This window comes from Manacus candei, unplaced genomic scaffold, assembly GCF_025592945.1.
Source record: "Manacus candei isolate 608988 ecotype Guabito, Panama unplaced genomic scaffold, ASM2559294v1 h1tg000043l, whole genome shotgun sequence".
In the NCBI taxonomy this organism is placed as follows: domain Eukaryota; kingdom Metazoa; phylum Chordata; class Aves; order Passeriformes; family Pipridae; genus Manacus; species Manacus candei.
The window spans coordinates 12,262,425-12,285,118 of NW_026138091.1; the positions used below are offsets into that span (position 1 = coordinate 12,262,425).

General features: G+C 35.5%; 1 protein-coding gene across 2 annotated transcripts in view; it reads right to left on the bottom strand.

Annotated features, from left to right (window-relative positions):
• PNPLA8 (patatin like phospholipase domain containing 8) overlaps positions 1-22,694 on the bottom strand; it is a 36,438-nt gene that overhangs the window by 5,283 nt on the left and 8,461 nt on the right. For both annotated transcript variants that reach the window (XM_051795439.1, XM_051795440.1), the window contains exons 6-8: positions 22,064-22,235; positions 17,310-17,367; positions 14,897-15,091 (exon numbers count right to left, since the gene is read on the bottom strand). In XM_051795439.1, coding sequence (XP_051651399.1) covers positions 14,897-15,091; positions 17,310-17,367; positions 22,064-22,235 — 425 coding nt within the window. The remainder of the gene's footprint in view (positions 1-14,896; positions 15,092-17,309; positions 17,368-22,063; positions 22,236-22,694) is intronic.

The following is a 22,694-nucleotide window of genomic DNA, read 5'->3' on the forward strand; positions in this document are numbered from 1 at the left end:
TCCCAATTACCATGACCATTTAAAAATAATCAAGAGTCATCTCACAATGGCATGAGCCAGTTCCATCAGCACTCACGGGTGCAACCCATCAGGCTTATGAATTTATGTATGACCAGTTCATTTAACTGCTCCCTAATAGGGTTCTCCTCCACCAACTGCAAGTCCTCCTTGCACCACTTTCCCTCTTACTTCAGGGGTCTGGGGATTCCTCAAAGCCATTTTTACTGGCAAAGACTGAGACAAAGGCAGCATTAAAGCATCTTAGACTTTTCCACATCTCTTGTCACAAGTTGTGTTGCCTCATTCAGTAGCAGGCCCACATTTTCCCTAGTTTTTCTTTTGCTGTGTATGTACTTGTAGAATCCTTTGTTGTTGCTCTTCACATGGCCCTCCAGGCTAGTCCTTGTTTTTCTAGCCCTACTTCTGCAAGACTGGTCAGGAGATCTATACCCCTCCTGGGTCACTTGCCCCGGTTCCACCTTTTGTACACTTCCTTTTTATGCTGGAGTTCAGTTAGGACCTCCTTGCTTGCCCCTGCCTGCCACCTTTGCTCGATTTCATACTGGTTGGGGTGGTCCTTTCCTGACTTTGGAGAAGTGATCACTGAGTATCAGCCAGATCTCCTGGACCCCTTCTCTCTTTAAGCTTGTAGTCCATGGGATCCTTCCAAGCAGAGCTCTGAAGAGGATGAAGTCTGCTCTCCTGAAATGCAGTGCTGTAGTCCTGCTTTTTTGCCTTCTCCCTTCTCTTAGGATCCCAAACTCCATCCTCTCATGGTCACTGTAGCCAAGGCTTTCTCAAACTTTCACAGCCTTGACCAGTTCTTTATTCTTTGTAGGCAACAGGTCCAGCAAAGCACCTTTCCTTGTTGGTTCTTCCATCAACTGTAACAGTTGCTGTCATCAATGCACTTGAGAAATCTCCTTGGTGGCTTGAGCTCTTCTGTATTGTCCTTTCATCAGGTCTCAGGATGATTCAAGGCCTCCTGAGGATCAGACCAGGGAATGTGAAGTCTCTCTAAGTTATCTGAAGATCGTAATTCAGCTCAATACTACCAGGAACAAATGCTACTCTGGAATTGAGGAGAGATGTCTTTTACTACCAACATGTTAAAAACCGGGATAAACCACTTTAGGACTAATAAGAATCAGTGTGACTGACAATAAGTCTGAGAAGCATTCAGACAATGAGATTTTCATCCAGAGAATCACAAAAAGTATGTTCAACACTTCTTGAAAGTAAAATGATCTTGACTCCAGCTAATAAGTAAATTATTTTGGAATTTGAATTCAATAGAACTTTCTATATTGGTAATGCCTTAAAGGGAGCAGTTATAAAGGCAAGACTTAAGCTGAAAACATTATCAAGAGCAGAGATGAATATCTTTATATCCATTCAAAATCTATACAGACATGTAAAATATAAAAGAAACAGAATATTGACTACAATAAGCATTACGCAAGCACCCTCTTATTCTAAAGCTCCCCAAACTCCCTCTATCCCATATCCGACCATTACATTACTAGAATAATAAAGAAAAGCAATTTTACTCAGGAATAGCTTAGAATAAAAAAGGTTTTGGAGCTGGTAAACATTTTACAGAAAAACTCCTTTTAACTACAGCTGTGCTAGATAAATAAGTAAAACCAGGATTACTGAGCTTAGTTTTTTAAGTTTGCTTTCTTTTAATTAAGCTTTCATTCCAGCCTACAAAAAGCTCTTTGAACTCTTTCTGGATACCATCCGTTTTCCTCAAAACACTAAAAACACTGCTAAAATGAATGGTCGCTTCAGTGCCCATCATCCTTTGCTTATGTTTAAATTAGCTTCTACACAGAAAACTAAATACAAGGATGTTTTTGTCCTCTATATTACTCCCCATGAATCTTAATCTAAAATCTTCATAGTTATCTTAGTGGTGCTTACCTTCTTTCTTTAAATCCTAGATTAAAAACCTGCTTACAGAATAATTTCCACTGATCTTGTGAATATAAATAAATTACACATGACTGCTTTACCATGAGAAAATCAGTGTTATCAGAAGTTAGGGGGTATATAATACCAGAATACTACAATATTTTTGTAACACTAACACATAAAAGATCAAAGAAACATAAAGTACACATACCTACACATACCACATTCAGTTTGTGATGAGAACTAACAGCTTTGTTTAAATATGGAAATCATTGCACCTTCTCCAGTTTAGGTTTCTTGTAATGACAGTAAATTCCTAATAATTTTCAGTTTAGACACATAACTTCTAGCATTTATATAGATAATAGATACATGTGATTTTTTGAAAGTTCGAAGGACTCAGTAAAAAGGGCAACCGATTTTATTTCTTCCCCTCCAAACAGATAATGGTTGATAATGACCACACCTCGATCAATATTGTGCTTCAAATCAGATTACTCTGTTAAAAAAGTGGTGTTCATCCTACTGCTCTTTTGGTTACAGTGATGAACTACTAAAGCAGTAAATAAAGCTATTAGTTAAACTGTACTATTAAGGACTCAGTGAAAGAAATAGTGCAGTAACTTATTTAATTCTGCAGCTCCAGAAAACATAGAGCTAGTTATGTCAAAAGCTGGAATTCCTGTGAAGAAGTATTTTCACAAGTTTTAAAATTAGTTACAATGATTTCACATGTATGTGAATTCTAAGAAAACCACAAACAAAGAATTTTCCATTCTGATTCTGAATAATTCCTCTATCTCCATAAAACTGGAAAAAAGTCCTTCCCAAGAACTATATCAAACTAGCAATACAGAAATATGAAAGCCAGATCTAATCTTTTTAAAAGTAACTTTAAGAAATCTTGACATATCCTTCTCCATGCCTGTCCTTGAGACAAAAACTAAACTGGGCAAGGGCTCTAGCAACCCAACTCAGCTTTGAGGTTTAGTCCGTTTCGAACAGGAAGCTGGACCAATGACCCTCCCAAGGCCCTGTCCTCCTCCAATATTCCTAAGGTTCTACTCTATTTAAAAGAAATACTGTATGAATCATAGATGCATGTTATTTTAGCTGTAAAATGAAATTACATTTTAAAAGCCATTTTTATTAGAAATTTAACTTTGTCAGTCTAGTCTCAGTCTTGTGGAAAACACAAACATTTGTAGTGCCAAGACAGGTTTAGGTTGAACATTTAAGAAAAATGTCTTCACCAAAAGAGTTGTGAGGCCTTGGAACAGGCTGCCCAGGGAAGTGGTTGATACACCATCCTTGGAAATATTTGATACACCATCCTTGGAAATATTTGAAAGACCTGCAGATGTGGCCCTTTGGGACAATGTTTAGTGGTGGACTTGGCAGTGCAGGGTTAATGGTTGGACTTGATGATCTTAGATGTCTTTTGCAGCCTAAATGAGTCTATGATTCACACTTGGAATCTGTAACAGAAAGGGTAACTTACAGGGACTCTTCAAATTACTAAACTATTGATCCACAAAAAAGTGCCACTGGCCCAAGTTCAGACACAGGACTCAGTTTTGGGCAAACAGCCAGGGCAGATCCCTTATTCTGCCTGTTCTCCCATTCTTAGATTGCCTGGCCTTCCCTACCTTTCACAATCTCTTCTCTTTCAGCCAGTTCTCAATCCAATCACAAGCTGTCTTTTCCAGTTCCCAAACACACAAGTCACCCCTTCCCCTTTGCGTTCTCTGCTGCCACAGTCAGTGCACTGGCAAGTACCAGATGTTTCTTCATATGCTGAACTTTGCAAAATCACCCCACACTCGAGTCAACTTAATTTGCTGGCAGTACACCAAACACAAAGTGCCATAGTAGGAATGCTAATGCAAGGTAGTACTGAAAAAGGGTAACTCCCCCAATGACATCATGTAGGCAGACAGTAGGGAAGAAGGATTGTTTAAAATGTCTAATAAAAATAATGGAAGTAATTAAATAAATTAATTTTAAAATGGAACTTAGTAATAATAAAACACCAATTTTGTTACTGATAGCAAAGCAGTGAACTCAGGGACTAGGACATTATTTTCAGTCTTTTGCCAAAGGCTTTCCAAGTAGTAAACATTCAACTGTTCTCTTTTATTTAATATCCTATCAGCTAATTCCAAGATGAAATCAATTCATTTTTTTAATAAAGATTTTTTACAAAAATTCCCTATGCAACAGTGAGCATATATTTAGGATTTGCTGGTTGGTAAGAAGTAGTCAAAAGCTGTAGCTAAAATTTTCTATTAGTGTTTTGAACATTGCAAAATAGTCAGGCAAGGCTCCCTTGTGATTTGAGTAATAGATCTTAAATTACTTAAAGCAGGGAAAATGCACCTTTTGTAAGTATATGTTCCAATAAAAACACTCTGGCGGAGATACCCTGCTTGCCTAGTTCTAGGGGTAAAGAAAGGCCTGGTTAAATATTGTGAAACAGATGGGTGCAAATTCTACCATCAGAAGCAAAATAGATTGGGAGGTTTCAAAGAATGTGCTTCAGAGCACTTAGGAGCCTAGTAGCACAGAACTTTCTGAAAATCTTGTCCCACTTAAATGATTATGGTAAATGTGTATAAAGTCACCAGTGACATATTTAAGTCAATACTTTGAAAAAACAGTTATTTAAAATTTAGATATTAAAATTAAAAAAATCAGTTTGAACCATACTTTACCGTAGGTAGGGCAGTTGTTTCCCATAAGTTCAGAACACTCTCTACATTCACAGGCTCTTACTGCATTTCCTAATTCTGTCAGACTCAAGTTGTGTCTTGTAATAATTCTGCATAACATCTCGTGTGTTGCACAGTTTCACTTAAATGATGCTAAATTTTGTGAACAAAATAATCTAGCACTGTTAAGGATATATAATGTAAGAAAGCCAAGTCTGATATTTGGAAGCTGCATTTGCTTGCTCCATAGTAACCACTTCACCTCACTGCCTATGCAGACATGCTTTGCATTTTAGTTCACTCTTACAGACTTGGCCTGTTGTTTACTTTCACTGTCTTTGCAAAAAAGTAGAGACAGAATTAGTACAAAGCTATCACAGGCTAAGATTTTGAATGGACTTCTGAAAAGTATTTTTTAAATTCCATGGTTAAAGTCAACATAAATATAATAAATATGCAGATTAAGGATAAGGTTTGTTAATGCAAATGAGGAGTTTGAAGAGTATTTGCATTACAACAATGGATTGCTTCTTAGAAAAATTAAGATAACTACTCTAAAAACATTTAGTCTTGTTTATAAGTAAAATAGGTACACCTTGCCAAATCATTCTGTAAAATCAGCTCAATACATTTATATAAGTAGCAGCAAATATCCTCAGAGTAGAAGACTGGAATGAGAAATGGAAAAATTCTTTCACTACCCAGAAGATCTATCAATACAAATAACTTCAAGATTCACATCCCAGCCTAGTCCTCTCACTGCACTGTGCACCCATTATGAAAATGTCACTACATCCACCCTAAGGCTTTAAGGCTTACTCATTCAAGCATAACTGGGCTAACAAATTACAGTTTTTAATATATGCTTTGGGAAGAAGAAATCTATACAGTAAGATTTAACAGCAAATAAACTAACCCCTATCACATTCAGCACTAATATACTCTCCTCAATACAAAGCTTATATGATCATGTTGTTCTTTTAAATATATACAAAAAAGTTTGAAATGCACATTAATTATGGCTCTTCTCTTGGGAGTAATCAGTCAGTCTGGTCATAGTGCTACTGAGGATAAAACTGCTGAATAAGAGCTCCCAGTAAGACAGGAAATCTTTATTTTTCTGAACAAGCATTTGACAAAATATATGATGTTTTATAAACATGGAACAGGACAGAAACAGAACTGTTTCCTCTTTATCTTGCTGACAAGCAATGGATGGTGGTGTTAATATTTCTAAAAAACCTCCGTCTAAAATGTATAGTGTCCTAAAACAATTTGTTTTAGCTTCATCTAATAGTGTGTCTGACCCACTTTGCTCTATGAGAGTGAAAAAATGTTTTTTAATAAATTAGGTAATTTTCCATAACGCATACAATGACACACAGTTCGCTCTTCCTACAAACATTTCACCCAATTTATTTGGAAAGATCCATCCTTAATTTATAATCATGCTAATAGGGAGGCTATTGGGTCAACTACATACAATTTATAATACAGTCTGCACTAGGCTGATCCCCAACAGAGACCCTAACTGGAGACAGATATTAACACAATCCTCTTGTACACCAAATTTCTAACAATTACAGAAAGAACCAATTCCCTTATTTAAGGGGAGACAGACCTACTGCTTTAAATTCCTGAAATAAATATCTTGTGCTCATTACTTTGAAATGCTATCTCCAAATTATGATTTCTCTTCAAACACTAATAAACACATAAGCAGTTACTTGTCACAGTTCTAAAACATGCACTGAAAAAGGGATTCCCCTTGAACTGGCAAAGGAAAAAATTCTTTAGAAAACATTCGTATAGAATATGAAAAATAAATGCATTTGTATGTACATTACTGAATGACATCAATATTAAAATTTTCATTACTGCAGTCTGACAATTAAAAAAAAAATCTAAAGATGCATTAGCTACATTTGTACTTCTGCTACATGAGTTACAAAGAGAGAATTTAGACTGAGAGCATGACAAAGAAAAAAAATCTAATAAAGTTTGACAGTTTATTGAAAAGCTTCCTTTTCAGTACAACTGTTTTCCCATGCAGTATTTACTATTATTTACTCCTCATAAAACAGCAACACCATAATACACTGGTCATACACAGAAATGCCATGTCAAATGCTTCTGAGAACTGCCAATACTACTGCTATTATATGCTAAACATTTAATAATATATTTTACATTGTTTTACCCTCCATTAGACATGTTTGCTCTTGACATTTCTTCAGAATGAATGGTTAGCTGAGGTAGGCTCCTAGGTGATTATCTTCAATTATTAACTCATCCCAGTGAGTCATTAATTCACAGAAAATGACCAGCTGCTCTGAAAACATCACTGAATTCATGGGTTGTTATAAGACACAGAAAATGTACTCTTACAGGGTACTGATGAAGTTTGCTAAATATTAGCAGGCACCATAAAAGAAAGAATTATTTGGTATTAAAATATATTGTCAGATATTTCACTAAAAGTCTGTGCATAACAGATCTAATTAAATGAATTCTGCAATGAACAGCAGCACACATCACCAAAACAGTACATATTTTATAACTGCGTTTCCCAAATGATGAACTGCTTGCAGTATGACAAGCAAGGATCATGGTGTGTAACATAAGAAAAAAACCTGGCCCATGGTTGAACCTACACTGACTCCAGACACAGGCCCGAACTCAGGTTCTCCTTACGATGTGCGTGAAGCACAGGTAAGGTTCAACAGGACAGTTAAAAAACCCACAAACCAAACCAGCCAACCAAAAAATCCCAACCTACGCGTCTGAATAAAATCCTTCTGGATTCAGATGACGCTTGGGGTACTCAAGCCTAGAATATTTGTCCTTTCTGACAACATTTAACTTAGGAAGCACATAAATACTCCATTTGCTATGGCAGAGTGTATCAGAATAAGGAGAAAGCACAAGTTGTTGCACTAAAGAAGCACATTAATATAAACCCTCCACATGCAAACAAGAAATCACAGATCCATGTCAGATTTTCACAATTTCAAAATTCTTTTAATTTTATTTCCCAAGCTAACAAGCTAACACAGTGGGGGCAGGGGGAGGGGGAAAACAACTGAAGGAGTTCTGTGCTTTCATGGGTCCCCTAAGTTAAGAAGAAACTAGATGACAAAATACAGTTGGAATCAGAACCACCATGAGAAAGCTCTGAGTAGAGCTATCACAGAATGATTTAAACTACCAACTGTTGTTGTTGAAAGGCAACTGTAATTCTAAGGTATACCTTTCTCTGAAAAAGGAAATACATCACACAATTAAGACAACATATGGAATACAGTGTTCCAGCCTGACCAAATTAACTCCTCTGAATTTTGCTTCTAATTTAGAAATGCTGATTTTGAATCTGGTATATCATTTGACTTTGCACAATGTGTCTCGGGTCATGCCAAAAACATACTGGACAGTCCATTTTCAAGAAAGATTACTCACACTGCAGCAGGTGAAGTGAAGGACCATTAGGATGACAAGAGTCTGTTTTGCAAAATTGAGACAGACTAACAAAATAAAAAAGGATATGAGTGTTTTGTATATAAACATCAAAAGGGTACATACTTCAAGAAGAAAAGTAAATTAAACTAGAGAACAGTAAGTACTGGCACAAGGAAAATTTGTATCTATTAGCTAGGAATAGACTTAAGAATGAAAACGAAAAATTTTCTGGCCATGAGAAAAAGGAGGAGATACCTTATTGAAATAACCTTCTACAAGAGTAGCAACAGCAAAGACAGCTTTACATTTTATCAACAGCAACCTCTATTGCAGTTGGCAACCACGACAGAGGACCCAATTTGACCTGAGGGAAACTGGTTTGTTCTGTTTTCCCTTATTTTTTTCCCTAAGGAAGTGATAGCTGAAATAATTGAATTCTGTAACCAAAAATCTAGAATTATCTGCTACTAAAACCAACACTGTAAATAAAGCCCAAGTAAAAGAAACATTGAAATGCAAAGAATCTTTGAAGAGATTGCCAAATTATTTCAGATTTGGAAAATTAATACCACAGATTAATCCTTATATTGGAAGAGAAGCTCAGTACAGGAAATAGGGTTTAGACATTGTGCCCTATTCAATGAATGGGAATGCACTCAGTATTGAACTAATTGGCTTTAGGCACATTTGTATACATGGTGAAAATTATTCCTATCACATGTATCCATGGCAAGACGAGGGTAGTTTCCTAAACTGCAACAAAGAAGGCAAATTAGAGGCTTGACGGTAGCTGACAAAACATTAAATGATTTTTCACATTAAGCACCAGACCACTATGCATCATAAACCAGCTTTCCTTTAGGAAATAATCCCACTACATTCTTAGGCTCTTATTTGCAATGAATATCACCAGGCTATTTCATTTCGAAATGTGGCCCCATTTAAGTCAGTATTAGACAAATACATAACCAGGGACACTGAAAACTATAAGCCATCAAGAACTGACAAACTGTTCTTTTTCATCTAAGGAATGGTGGCTAGTACCATCAGAACTTGAGTGCAACAACCTGAATTGTTTGTACAGAGATTACTGAATTGATTCAGTTCATAATTTTTCACTCTACCAAGCCTCCTTAGACTTTACAAGATTTGTTTTACAGTAAATATTAGCTGGTCAACAGTGCTACTGAAGACATATGGACTCAGAAGTCTAAGCAAAAAAAATAGTTAAATGTAATACAGCTCATTTGAGTGAGGTTTTGTTTTTTCTTTTAAATAAGCACTCTGAATCAATTGAGAAAAAAATTATAATGCTTTCAAGTTAAATGCCTAAACAAAATACACTCTCACATCACTAAACAAATCATCCAGTAGCATCTCACTTAGCAAGCCCCTCTGGGGAATCTTGCAAGCAGTCTGCTCTGCAAAATACTACTGGTGCAATAACCAGCAATTCCACAAAGGCTGGTAAACCACATCATGCATGTCCACCTTCAGAGCTGCTAACCAAACCTATAAAATCCATAGGAGAGAAATAAATGCAGATATCCATGTAGCTAACACGTTCCAGTAAATTCCCTCTTGCTTAAATAGTACGTGACACTGCCTTGAAGGCTGTAGGAAAATGTGTATGGCAACAAGGAGACAGAGAAACAAAGAAATATTTGTTTCTATCATTGTGAGAACAAGATACACCTACTAAACCAGAGTCTGCATAAGCTCTGGTGCATACTGATCACCGTGGCATATCCTAAGAATGAAAAGAACTTCAATGTGACCTATATTCTGTGTCTTCTTAGAGCCTGAGAAGCACCCTTGAATCTAATTTTAAAAGCTACCGTGTAAAACCAATTAGGGTAGGATCCACTAAGCGAATCACTTTTGAAGGCCTCTCCTGTAACAAGCTACAAAAGATGAAGTGGATTTACTGCCTAATTAAAGGAAGGGGAAAGTTTGAAAAACATGAAGAAATCACAAAATATCTTTTCTCAATGAAGGTCTGACTTGAAACTTTAGTTACATCATACTATTGTACCATATATATTTTTTATTTCTAGGTTGTATTCTCACCTCACATCCTGCTACACCTACATTATTAAAACTCCACTAACTGACCACGTGCCAATTTAACTGCTTTACTACGTGATCTTGCTCAAAGAAAACAGTTATTTGAACACTGTTATAAATTAACATCGGCACTATAATGAATGGAACTGTAATACAACAATGAAATCATGGGAAGCTGTCAAGAAAAAGGTGATCGAGCCCTTTGTATGAAAATGGCTATATTTTATTTGAGAAAAATCTGTGGCTTTGTTGAATTTACCACCATCGCACACACAATCCCTGCTGCCCTTTGAATTAATCCAGTGGGACAAATTTAGTTTTTGCTGTAAAACCTAGTAAATGAAGTGTGCATAATGATTTTGTTAAATCTTACATTGCTCTTTTAATTAATTGATAATTTCCTCAGCATACTTTACTGTTTACTGAAGTGACATTGAGTACCTCAAATGTTTTTCACACTATAGAAAAATAAAAAGGGAAAAAAAAAAGAAAAAGAATATATAATACAAGAAATAACACCCTACTGTGGGAAGTAGGAAAAAAACAAATCACTGGTTTGTAGCAGGACCGGGGAGAGGTTAAGAGCTTCATAAATACATTTCAAAATAAAAGAGCTGACATGTGGCAATACGGCTTCTATATTGTAACATCATGACTTAGTCTCTCTTGACTTGCACGGTTCCTGGAGAAGCATGTTACAGGGATTAAATCCCTTTGAATGTTAATGTGTTCCTCTTTTGAACCACAAAGAATATTAATCCTCCTCTCCTCATCTACCAACAGCTGCGCTGTTTTTTCCTACTTGACAGAGCAGAACCAGATAGCATGGCACGATTGACCTGAATGTAAATATTGCTGTTTGGTTTGGAACTGCTGACTTTTTGTGGAAATTTAACAAACCAAGATCAGCTCACCTGCAGCACAAATAATCGTGCAGGCACCTAGAAACACCTTTCTGAACAATGACATCAAAAGAACTGTAAAACTAATTTACTACCTCACTAAAAAAATTAACACACTTAACAATCTCCTTGAACATTTACAGTGACTATATTACAGAAGTCAGGCTGGAATGTTTCCAGAGAAAGGGCATGTGTGTGTGTACACAAATACACATAAACATATAACTATATAGATTATGGAAAAGCAAGTCATAAAGCCAACAGCTACAGTTCAGTTCAGGCATGACTCCAGCACAGACGTCTAGAGTCATACATAAAAACTCCATGAATCCATGTCAACCTTAAGCATAACTCTCTTTCAGCTACTTCATATGTTTGTGAAAGGACTCCAATTCCAACAAAAGCTAGATACCGTAAGACAAGAATATGCAGGATGACCCTAAAACAAATCCACTAAATTTCCATTTTCAAAATAAATATTTTCACATATTTGAAGAGTCTTAAATCAGATGAAATGCCAGAGTGCTTCTCAATTCAGATTTAAATGTACAACTCACTGATAATACAAAACCTGGTCTCTATATATAATTCTTTAGGAGTCCCAAACTTCAAAGACAGGAAACAAATTTCAATAGATGTACTATTCTGAATTTTCATGTACATTTTGGCCACCTCTGTTCTTGGAATTGTCTAGAAATATCAACACTGCAAGGCCAATTATAAATAAATTAATAAGAAACTAGCACAGTTTATGTCCAGAAAACAGATTATGGTGATTAATGCAAGTCTCCAATCCATGAAAAAAAATCCTCAAAAGACCATCTTTCTGACACTGTACTACAATTTTGAAGCCTTTGGCATAAATTATTACTTATACTTACTGCACACTATGCTGATGCAATTTTAAAAATCATGGTACTGTTGAGAATGTCTAACAGAGTTATGCTTCATTTATTCATATAGTTCAAAAGCAGTCCATTCAGTTAGACAGTATATAGTGTAAAGTGATAATACAGAAAAGAGCAAGAATTTCCATATATACTACAAAGGTTAGGATCATACCTCATCTGGCCGAGGAACTTAAAATTACAATTGCAGTGCACTTTCAGAATAAAGATGCTTAACAATAATCTACTATTCCTGCATTTATGATATGAACTATAATTAAGAACAAAGATTTGCTAATATTAACATATTTTAATAAGAAAATTGTTGTAAGCAGGAATATTACTGCATTTAGGATTCTATTTATTTAAAAATGTACTTATGCATATGTATTCCTTTCAATTCACTTTGGATACTTTAGCAGAGATAAAGCTCTTGATTACCTTGCATTTTCCACTGAGGTACTATTAACACCCAGGAAAAAAGGGTAACAGTCTGCTACATGCCCAGGGTTAAAACAAGGTAATTCAAGGTTGCTTGATTTTGCAGTGGTGGATTTATAATCTGAGACAGAAACCTGCAGGAAGAGAGTCCTGTAGCATTTGCCATGTAGTAATTTGCTAGCTAGGCATCCAAGTACATCCCACACAAACCAGATAATTATGGAAACAGATATGGTAGAAAAAGTGCAATCCGAGAGGAAAAAAGCACACAATACTGGAAAGATTGATTCTATAAGAATTCAAGGTTTAAATATTCCTGCCTGTGTAGAAGAGATATTTTCAGATGACATGGAAGTTCGAGTCAGAAAATTCAGCATCTAGTTCTACTACAATAAACAGTTTTATTACTGAAAACAGATTCAGTTCTTTATGGCTTACAAAGGTGAATCGCATCCTAAGTCCTTCCTTTCTAGTAATTAAAATACATGAAATAGAGAAGAATGGTGAATTTGCAAAATGATGTTTGTAAGATCAGATCTAAAGGCTTTGTCCAAAGACTCTGCAGCGAGGAAAAAATAAATTATACTTCATTCCAGCCCTCTGTGTCTGAAAATACCGAATCTGATCTCTATTAACACTAATTACACATCCTCTAGTCTGGTAAATTGGACTTGAAAGTGAATAGATGAAATGAATACCAGCCTTACTGCCTATCACACAGGTCTGGCAACTCAGAAACAATATTAAGACAAAGAATTGTGTAAGCACTGTGTAGAAGTTAAGATGTTGTTTATTCAGCTATTCTTCACACAGAAGCACAGACCAATTTTGATGTACTCTCAATTCAAGGAAATAGGGGGTGGAAAGGTGAGAAGAGGAAGAAAACTGCTTCACATAGCTTAATACTGACCCATTCAAGTAGTTAAGGACCAGCCTGGAATAGCTCCAAAGGCTAAAGCAACTCCCTTCCCAGTTTTGCTTGGCCAGATGGAAGATGAACACGTTTCAGGATTTCAAGCTGTGCTTTGGCTTGGAATTTAACGTGTTGCTCCATTTTTAGCTTTAAAAAAGCCCCAAAACTTATGTACTTATTTGATTAAAATGTTTGAAGGATAACAATATATACCATACTGGGGAGGCTGTGGGGTGGGAAGCAGGTAAGGGAGGGAGTGGGGGAAAAAATGCCCTAGATAAAAAGGGAAAACAGTAAAATGAAAGAAATCTCAGAATCCGATTGATGTAGTAGCACCATCCTGCCCCTCCATGGGAGCCCTTCCCCTCCACCCTTCAGCTTCTGTAGAGTTTTTATACAGCTGAATTCTTCCATCACCTTATAAATGTTGACTCAAAATATGGAAGTATGCTGTTTTTTTCAGATGAAATTCTAGCTGTTTCTTTGTACCAATGTTTATTACCTCTTAATTTTTCTCTATTTCATCTTATACTCATTTATCTGTTAGCCTTTAAACTTCAGTATTACTCAGGCACATTTCAATGCTAAAGATATTACAGAGCCCTTTCAACAGACACCATCAGAAATTCTATATGTGATCCAGGTACATCCTTATTACTCAAAATATGCTATTATTGGTTTCCAGCAATTACGGCCGATGCCATCATATGAATTAAAATGACAGAAATGTAACAGATGCTTTCATTAAACTTAAGTGACACAACCCTATGCTCACTTTAGTAAGGGTCTCTAGTTCAGTCACTCTTCGTAGTTTTTTTCTGTCACAGATCTGCATTAGATATTTATAAAAATAAAAACTAATAGTTTTAAATTAGTATGTACTGCAAGACGGATTCTTTTAATACTCAGAGAACTGCGGACAATAAAGGGGCACTGGAGGACGAAACCACTATGGTTAAAAAAACTACTAAAGAAATTACCAACAGAAGTTGTAATACAATAAAACAGAATATACTGTTAATAGGAGACACTGCTTTATCCTCAAGGGAATTTCTTTTGCAGTTGTCCTGAGTTTAATCTTACTGCCATGACATCTCTTATTCCTTTTACTAGCCCAGAACCAGGGTAGAGCTGAATAAGCTGTCAATGGAAAGAATTAAAAAGTAGTCCCTTCAGTAAACTGAGAGTATGCACTAATAAAAAGAATACTGAAGTGTATAACCTGTTCTTTTCACACTTCACAATATTGTTAGATTTTTAAGTCACACCACCTGTTTAGCGAAATAATGCTCAATGAAATACCAGTTGTAAGCAGGAAGACAGAGGCAATTTACAACTCATATAAGGTTTCCTTCCAGGCAGAGAAGAAAGAAACAGTAGAAGAGCTTAAGTTTGTATTGAGAAGACTAAGATTTTTAAGTCTATACCCTTTCTAGTTCTATAAAGGCTATAGAAGCTGAAAATATCCTTTCTTACCCCTATTTGTCCTAGATTTCCTTTGTGCTATCAATTTATTTGTTTAGTTTTGATTTAGAGATTCAGACCATTTTTTTTCCTCGGGTGTAAAATTGAAAATATTTACTAAAGAAGATTTCAACTCACCTGATGAAGATCGCTGCCCAAAACATATTCCTGGAAGTAACCTGGTGCAGCAGATGATGCTCTAATGGCCTGCCACAGCTTATACTGACAGCCTCCAATATAATGGGACTTAACACCAGGAAAGTGGTTGTAGTTTCTAAACACAAATGCTTTCAGTGGTGTTCCTCTGTTTACAATGGTGCTTACTGCAGCTACCTAGTGATGAGGAGGAACAAAATTAGTTACATATGATGATAATATTAATATAAGAATGACAGCTTCCCACAATGCGAAATTTAATTTATACCTTAAGTGCATCTCTGGAATCTTACTAGGTTCATTGTTTATTTACATTTTTATAAAGTCTATCTAAATTTTAAAAAGTGAAAGTAAAAACCAAACAAAAACCCCAATTCCCTAAAGAAAATGCTATTTTTAACCTGAAATTGTTTCCACTGGTTACTCTGTTTCTACGAATATCTACGATGTTTAAATAATGTTGCTGCTGTCAACTACATGATTACAGAATATTTTGCTTTTAGGAACAGTATTTTATTCTCAGACGTCTGTAATCAGCAATGCAACAATGCCATTAAATATGAATATCAGAACTGTCAATCAATTTCTCTCCCCCCAAAAACGATTACTTAATAACAAAACCTGAGTTAAAGAATTGCAGGAAGAATCTCCCTCCCCAAAAAGAAATCTAAAACCCACCCAAAACCCAAAAGAATAAAATGTAAGTCTTTCAAGGTTTTTATAAGGACACTGAAATGTCAGTAACAGAAATCCCAATAAGTATATCAAAGTGAAAGGCCAAAATGGTATTTCCATTAAAAACCAAAAAAAGTATGACTAAAAAAAAAATGCATCTTACAGCTATAATCATGAGATGAAGGTGCCTACAGTTATGTGTGTTAGAATACGCAAGACCTTTTAGTGTTGTTGCAGCCAGCCTGGCTGGCACTATCAGAAAAACACTCTTTAGCAGCCAAGTGGCTGTTCAATTCCGTTTTGTTTACTATTTTACAGAGTAGGGTGTTTTCATGAAATTTACCCAAGAGCACAGCTGATGCTGTGATATCACTCTATGCATTTTCATTCTTCAGCTACTTAATTTAAATAATTTTATTCACAGTAGATTCATCCTTACAGAAAAGAAAACAAAAGAGTAACTTCTACATGACAATGCAAAAGCAAAACATGTGCCTGGTTCATACTCAATTATTTGATGGAGGGAAAGTTTGCTGTTTTTGTCAAAAGGAAGGTTTAGTTCTAAGCACTACTAGAAGAAGAAAGAAAAACAACTTCAGGAAATTTAATAAAAAACCTATTAAATGGATGTTTAATTTTATTTTTGGCAATACCCATGTATTCTTCCACTTCATGATACAGTCTAAGTTGCCAAGTGCTCAGCACCTTCAGGAAAAATCCATCTTGCCATGATTTAACAGCAGCAGAGCACACAATTGCATGTTTTATTTTGATTTTGCTATACCTTGTAAAGAGTGCCACCACTGAGAGCACTACAAAGCAATTACTGGGAACAGCTAGTTTCAACTCTATTTATATTCACATTTTATTACTGAAGAACATGGAAGGAAGCCAAAGATCCCAGTTCAAAGATAACTTTCAAGTCAACATAGGATAGCTTCTCTCTCAGAAAGCAACATACCACACCAGCCTTTTCATGTCCTTGTTTTAGACATGGACTAGGAACGCAGTCAGTCAGGCACATGTTTCTATGTTTAGAAAAATGTGAATATCTTCCATTTAACAGTAAAGCAATGAATATAGTGCTATGACACCAAAACACCTGTTAATTACAGATTGTTCTGAAATATGTCCTATTATATTTCTCTTCTTTCTTCACACCCTATCCTTCACCAAAAATAAAATACCCAGGCTTTCTCATCTTTCACTCTCGTGCTGCTGCTGTATCTAACACCCCTCCAATGACTTGGTGCCTTTTCTACCATACAGGAAGAGAAGAGATCTCTAGGCTTAAGAATGTGCCTGGAGAAAACTGGGTACTCCAAATAAAGTGAGAAGAAACCCTGTCCTTTTACAACACAGTAAAACAGATCATGGATGACATGACAGGATCTCCAGACACTAGAATTCTTATATGAAAAAAATAAGCTTTACACAATGTCAAAATGTTGACCTAGTATTTCTACGCTTTCAAGGCTTTTAACATCTCTGAAATATATTCCAACTCGAAGTATTAAAAATATGAGAAATTGATGCAGAAGTTTAAGAATCTAATTAATTTTTATCTTGTAAAAGCCCAGGTTATTGCAATGGAAGCCTGAAGAGCTATCAACACTCATGCTGTTTACCCAATATTCTTCTAGGGACAGAATTTACTCAGAACTCCTAACAGTATTTGTGAAATACACAATTAGTATTTACCTCAGAAAACAGTACTTACTTTTGGACATTTGGACTTCCTTGCAGTTTCAATCATAAGATTCGAGCCCATTTTTTCTCTACAAAAAAGAGTGTACAAAACTGAAAATGCTCCATCAGTTTAGCATTAAAAAGATGTATATTTTTATCATTCTTATTTCTGCAACCTTTGGATTTAAAAGAAGGAGTCCTTGAATTTCACTTTACTGACTTCAACGGACCAATATTTCAAACCTTCTAGGTTGTTAGAAATAAATCTGAAGAGTGTTCGAGGTCTTGATTCAAGTTACTTCATCACATATTTAACGATAATCATTAGGATTACTCAACAGCTTAGTTAGATGAAGCACTTTGCTACATTCAGGAATCAAAAACTCAACATCCTTATTAAGCAGTTTCATAGTAATGAAAATTACTCTTCTGCACTGTCACAAAAACAAAAGCTAAGGAGAGAAAGATGTCATTCCACATGATTCAAAGAAAGTTAAAACACCTACATGTAATCTTCCATAACAGTAATCCAATATGCATTTAATATCCCTTTTTGAGGAAAAAATTTTTCAGATGCATACACTTCTATAAATCACATGAATGGGCAGCATTGTAATGTATCATCACATTAGCATTAGGGTCAGTATTCCAATTGCTAACTAGAAGGTAACCCTCCTGTATAGTAGAGGAGACTGGAGTAAATTATCACACTAGCCAATAATCTCACCTCAGCATCTATTTCAGCTTTGATTTGCTTACAGTAAAGGTCTAAAACTCTTACAGAGTTGGTGGTCATCCATAATGATTCTAAAAACAGGCTGTCCTTTAAGCAAGTTTTCTTCCTCCCATACACAGCCCACCCAAACACTGGTGGTACATTTGCCTTATTCTGCAAAGATTGTTGCCAGTATTGCCATACTTTTAAAGCAGGGATATTCCATGTGTTGTTTTTATGAGATTATCTACTTACAGCTCACACCCCCTTTTGACAGTAGGTGGTAGCTCTTCCACTGGTAAAAACAACACCTTTATCAACCTAGTCAGGTCAGAAGATAAAAGCAGTTTTACATGCTACAATAGCAGCAGTCCTCCATGCAGACAGTAGACTGTACTTGTAGCTAGGACAATTTGCTGCTCCACTACTGGATATCTGTGCTAGAAGGATGGCTGTGTACAGAGGGAAGAAGGAAGAAAACCAGCTTCCAGTCCTATGATTGAAAACTCTTGCTGACACAATTCTTCTATCAGTAGCACTGTTTTATTTTTTTTAATAAATGCATTGATTCCAGTCTCAGTCACCAGCCAGGAGGGGAAAAAGTGCCATCTGCACTCCCTAACTGATTACAGAAGGAGACAAAGGCACACAAAACCATGAAGTAGGAATAAAAGATATGAGACTGACAGAGGTGAGATATCAAAGACATCTACTGATTTGCATCACTTTAATCTACTTCTGAAATATCTATATTAGTTATTTTTTCCCAAACCCTGAATGCAAAGATTAAAAAAATGCATAAGTGATTTCCACTGCTTAATTATAGGAACCATCAAACTGAATAACTACCTCCTCACATCTTGTTTTTTATGGAGGCCAGGAACTGATGCTTCCGAGTAGGTACAAGAAATCCCTTAAAGTACTATGCAACTTTAGACATTAAGGTCTAAAGATAAAAGTTTAATATCACCTCCAAATTTAGTTCTCTTGCTAGCATTAATAGAGTAATTGCGTATTATATAAATGTTTTTGTCAAGCCTCGCTGTTCAGTTATTTTAACTAAGTCACAGCAGAAGTAATTCCACAGTTTCTTCACATACTGCATTAAAAAAAGAACGTCTTCTAATTTTACTTTTATTGAATATTCCCTTGATCACAAAGAAAAGAGGAGACTGGTAATTCTCAAGATACCTTATTTATCTCAAATTACCACTTTATCATGAAAAAAAGCAAACAAGTTAAAGACTCCTAGTGCCTTTGTGTATGTTGTCTTTAGGTCGCTGGCTACTTTTTAACAATCTTGCAACAGAAACATTCTCTAAAATGGGGTAACCGGGACTGTAAATAGTATTTCAAGTGAAACTGTACTACGAATTAATATAATGGCATCATAATATTTTCTGTATTTTCAATGCCAATTGACAATCACCTTGTTTGACCACAAGAATATAAATGTTTCATTACACTGTCCATGACAGCACCCAAATCACTTTTGATATTAAAGCTACTTTAAATCCTGTAAGCATTTTACATTTTTCCACTCACAGGTTATTACTTTACACATAATTTCATTTCCCTATTTTTGCATCTATCTACTTTGTTTGTGTCTGTCTGTCTGTGCCTATGTCCTCTAGACATGACCTACATAAGTCTCTCTCACAAACATTGCTGTTTCATTGCTTCCAGTCACTAATATTGCAACACCTATTTCAGTAACGCTGTGAACAACATTCTGCCAACCATGTGCTTGAAGAAACATTCTAATGGGCTACAGCAACAGTGCAATCAAACACTTGAGAAAGAGCATTCAATGCAAAAGGCAAAATTGTACCTTTTACCCTCTTCTAACAACAACAGTAGAACCAGGAAACTATTACATCCTTACCAAACCTACAGGAGAGACTTTTATAGCACATGCTGGTACAGAATGTGCTGCCCATCCAGTTGCTAGAAAACAGTGTTCAATTTGCAAAACAAATACCGGTTTGAAGTATTATTACTTGCATTCTCAAACACAGGCATTACCAATTTTCCTACCAAAAGAGTACATGTAGCTTTTATCCTACGCTCCATAAAGTGATTGATTGCTTCTCAATCCCAGTATTTTAGCTAGCTTGTGAAAACCCCTAGCTGCTCACCAAATTTCTCCAGTAGTTTCTTCAGACATACGCAAGAAAAAAATAGTATAAGTAAACAACAGTCAAGAGAAAACAGAAAAGTTGGAACTATAAGCCAGGTTCTTCTTACAAATGCAATTCAATATAGCACTACCTAAGACTGATATGTGGTAAGTATAATTTTCTGCACAATGTAACTGATTAAAACCAGTCCTCAAATTGCAACTCAAGAAATATATACGAAAAGTTAAAATAGACAAATACATAAGACTTAAAATCAATTCCCTACAGCACTCTGTATAAAAAGTCAGTTAAATAAAATTAGTTCCATTTTCTGAAATGGAATTTATAACATACCTCATGAATGCATGCAACATTAGCCTAATGTAACATTAGCTTAATTATTTTCAGCGGGAATACTTTCTGTCAAAAAATATAACCACTGACATCATGGTAGGGCTAAACATATATTGCATGTCTGTATATTGTCAATGGATATTCTCTATTTCAAGGAAGGGAGACAAGCTAGCATTTAAACAACAAAAACCCACCCAGAACAAGTAAGGCTTTTAAATTTAAAACAAAACAGAGAGCATTTTCCTCACACTACGACTGAAAGTTAGACCTGACCTTCATATTGCTGTAAAGAGGTGCTATTCCCTTTCTTAGTTCCAGGTTCCCACACCACAAGGAAACCTCCAGGAATCCCTTCAATAAAATGTTGTGTAGGCATAGAATCTCCCTTCAACATTGAGAAATTAGGTCAACAAGAAGTCATTTGTTGATCAGCACATTTAATTTCCAATTCAGTCTATAGATAGTATATTAATTGCCTGGCTTCTGTCTATTGCACCGGAATTCTTTACCTAATGTGCTACAGCTGCAAAAATCAAAAAAAAAGCATTTTAATTAAAAGCATGTAAAATACTTTCATATGAGGTTATTGTGATTTACACAAGACTTCTTTTAGTTGAGCGGAGGGGAAAGAAGAAAGGCAGAGAAAAATCTCATTTCTAAAAAAAAGACCTCCACATATCTGAAAAGCTCATGATATTAATTTGATAAACCTATTTATTTCTAAAAATATGCAAGGGCACAGAGAAGTGGTGCTTCGAAGCCTCTCTTTCCACTTCAAAGATGTGATATGCTTAAAACTCAAACAGCAAAGGTATTCCCACAAAAAGTTTAGGAAAAAACCCTCTTTCAATCTCATAAAACACACTAATCATGTTCCCAAAGGAACTTATTATTTATCAGAAGGAACCTTTTACCTTTTTACACTTTCTCTCAGAAAAGACTGTTTCAGTTCTTTCAGTGGTAGTGCCAGCTTATGTTGGTTGAGAGACTATGATATTAGTTTGCTAAAAATTATAAACAATTGAACTATCAATACCAATACAGATGAATAAAACACATAATACAATAATTCCTTACAGTGACTTTTCCTGTGTAGCCATTAATGCGTGTGTATACATTTTTAAGAACAAATACCATTTAATGGGCAACTCTGACACTGAGGATATTTTTTCATTGTGATCCTTACAGCTCATTTCCCTTTTCAAAGAAGGGGACAATGGGCAAACCCCCAACATTAAAAATCCCTACTAGAGCACATAATTTCATTTCTCACCAATCTCCTATAAGAAAAAAGGCACAGCAGGTGGCTAGTAAATTTTGTAGCAAATCTGTAATGAGTCAGATCAAACAGAGCTGGCAAGCATACAGGAATATAATCAGAAATCAGTGCATTAAAGCTTACTTTATTCCCCAGAAACAGAAATCATTACATTAAAGGCTTTCAGTGTTTTGGTAGATATGAAAGCAGCAGAATTAGAGTATATGCTGCCCCTTTCTAGTTGTTTTAAGAATTTTCATTACCAGTGAAGCAATAATAAAACCAAATGCACTCAGACACTACATTAATTATTTTTCACCTAATCATTATTTACTTACTTGAGCATTTTTTCCCATATATCACTGTCATAAAAGGCGTGGCTCCAACCCATTTTGACTGTTCCAACAATGACATTCTGCTTAAAAACATCTGATCCTAATTTGTGGTACAGTTCTTCACAATCATCCAGAGGGATATGGAACAATCCCAACATAAAAGCTAATATAGCTCCTGAAAAACAAATATTTTGCAATATAAAATGTAGACTGAAGTGAGATTACAAAGATGTATTACCAGTTAATGTAGGTCATAAGTTAGCAGAGTATCTGTCTGGAAATAGGAAGACCAATTTACATTTATATCGGTAAATTTCTGTTCAGACATCACAGACCATGTTTTAAAGGGACATATATAAGATAGAAACAGTCTACTTTCAAAACCAGAAATATGAGAAGTTGAAAAGTGACATTATTTCATTTTGCAGATTTCATCCCTGCAAACAAGTATAGGGCAGAAAACAAATTAAATCTACTGCTTTACTTGGAAAGAGAAATAAGTAAGAGAAATCTATGTTGTGATATTAGAAACATATTTGGAGCATTACTTGCTATTTTGAAAACTCTTAAGTCAATAGAGAAAAATTCTCAGAAAATTCTTTAAAAATAAGGGAGTTTTGAGTACTTAGGATTA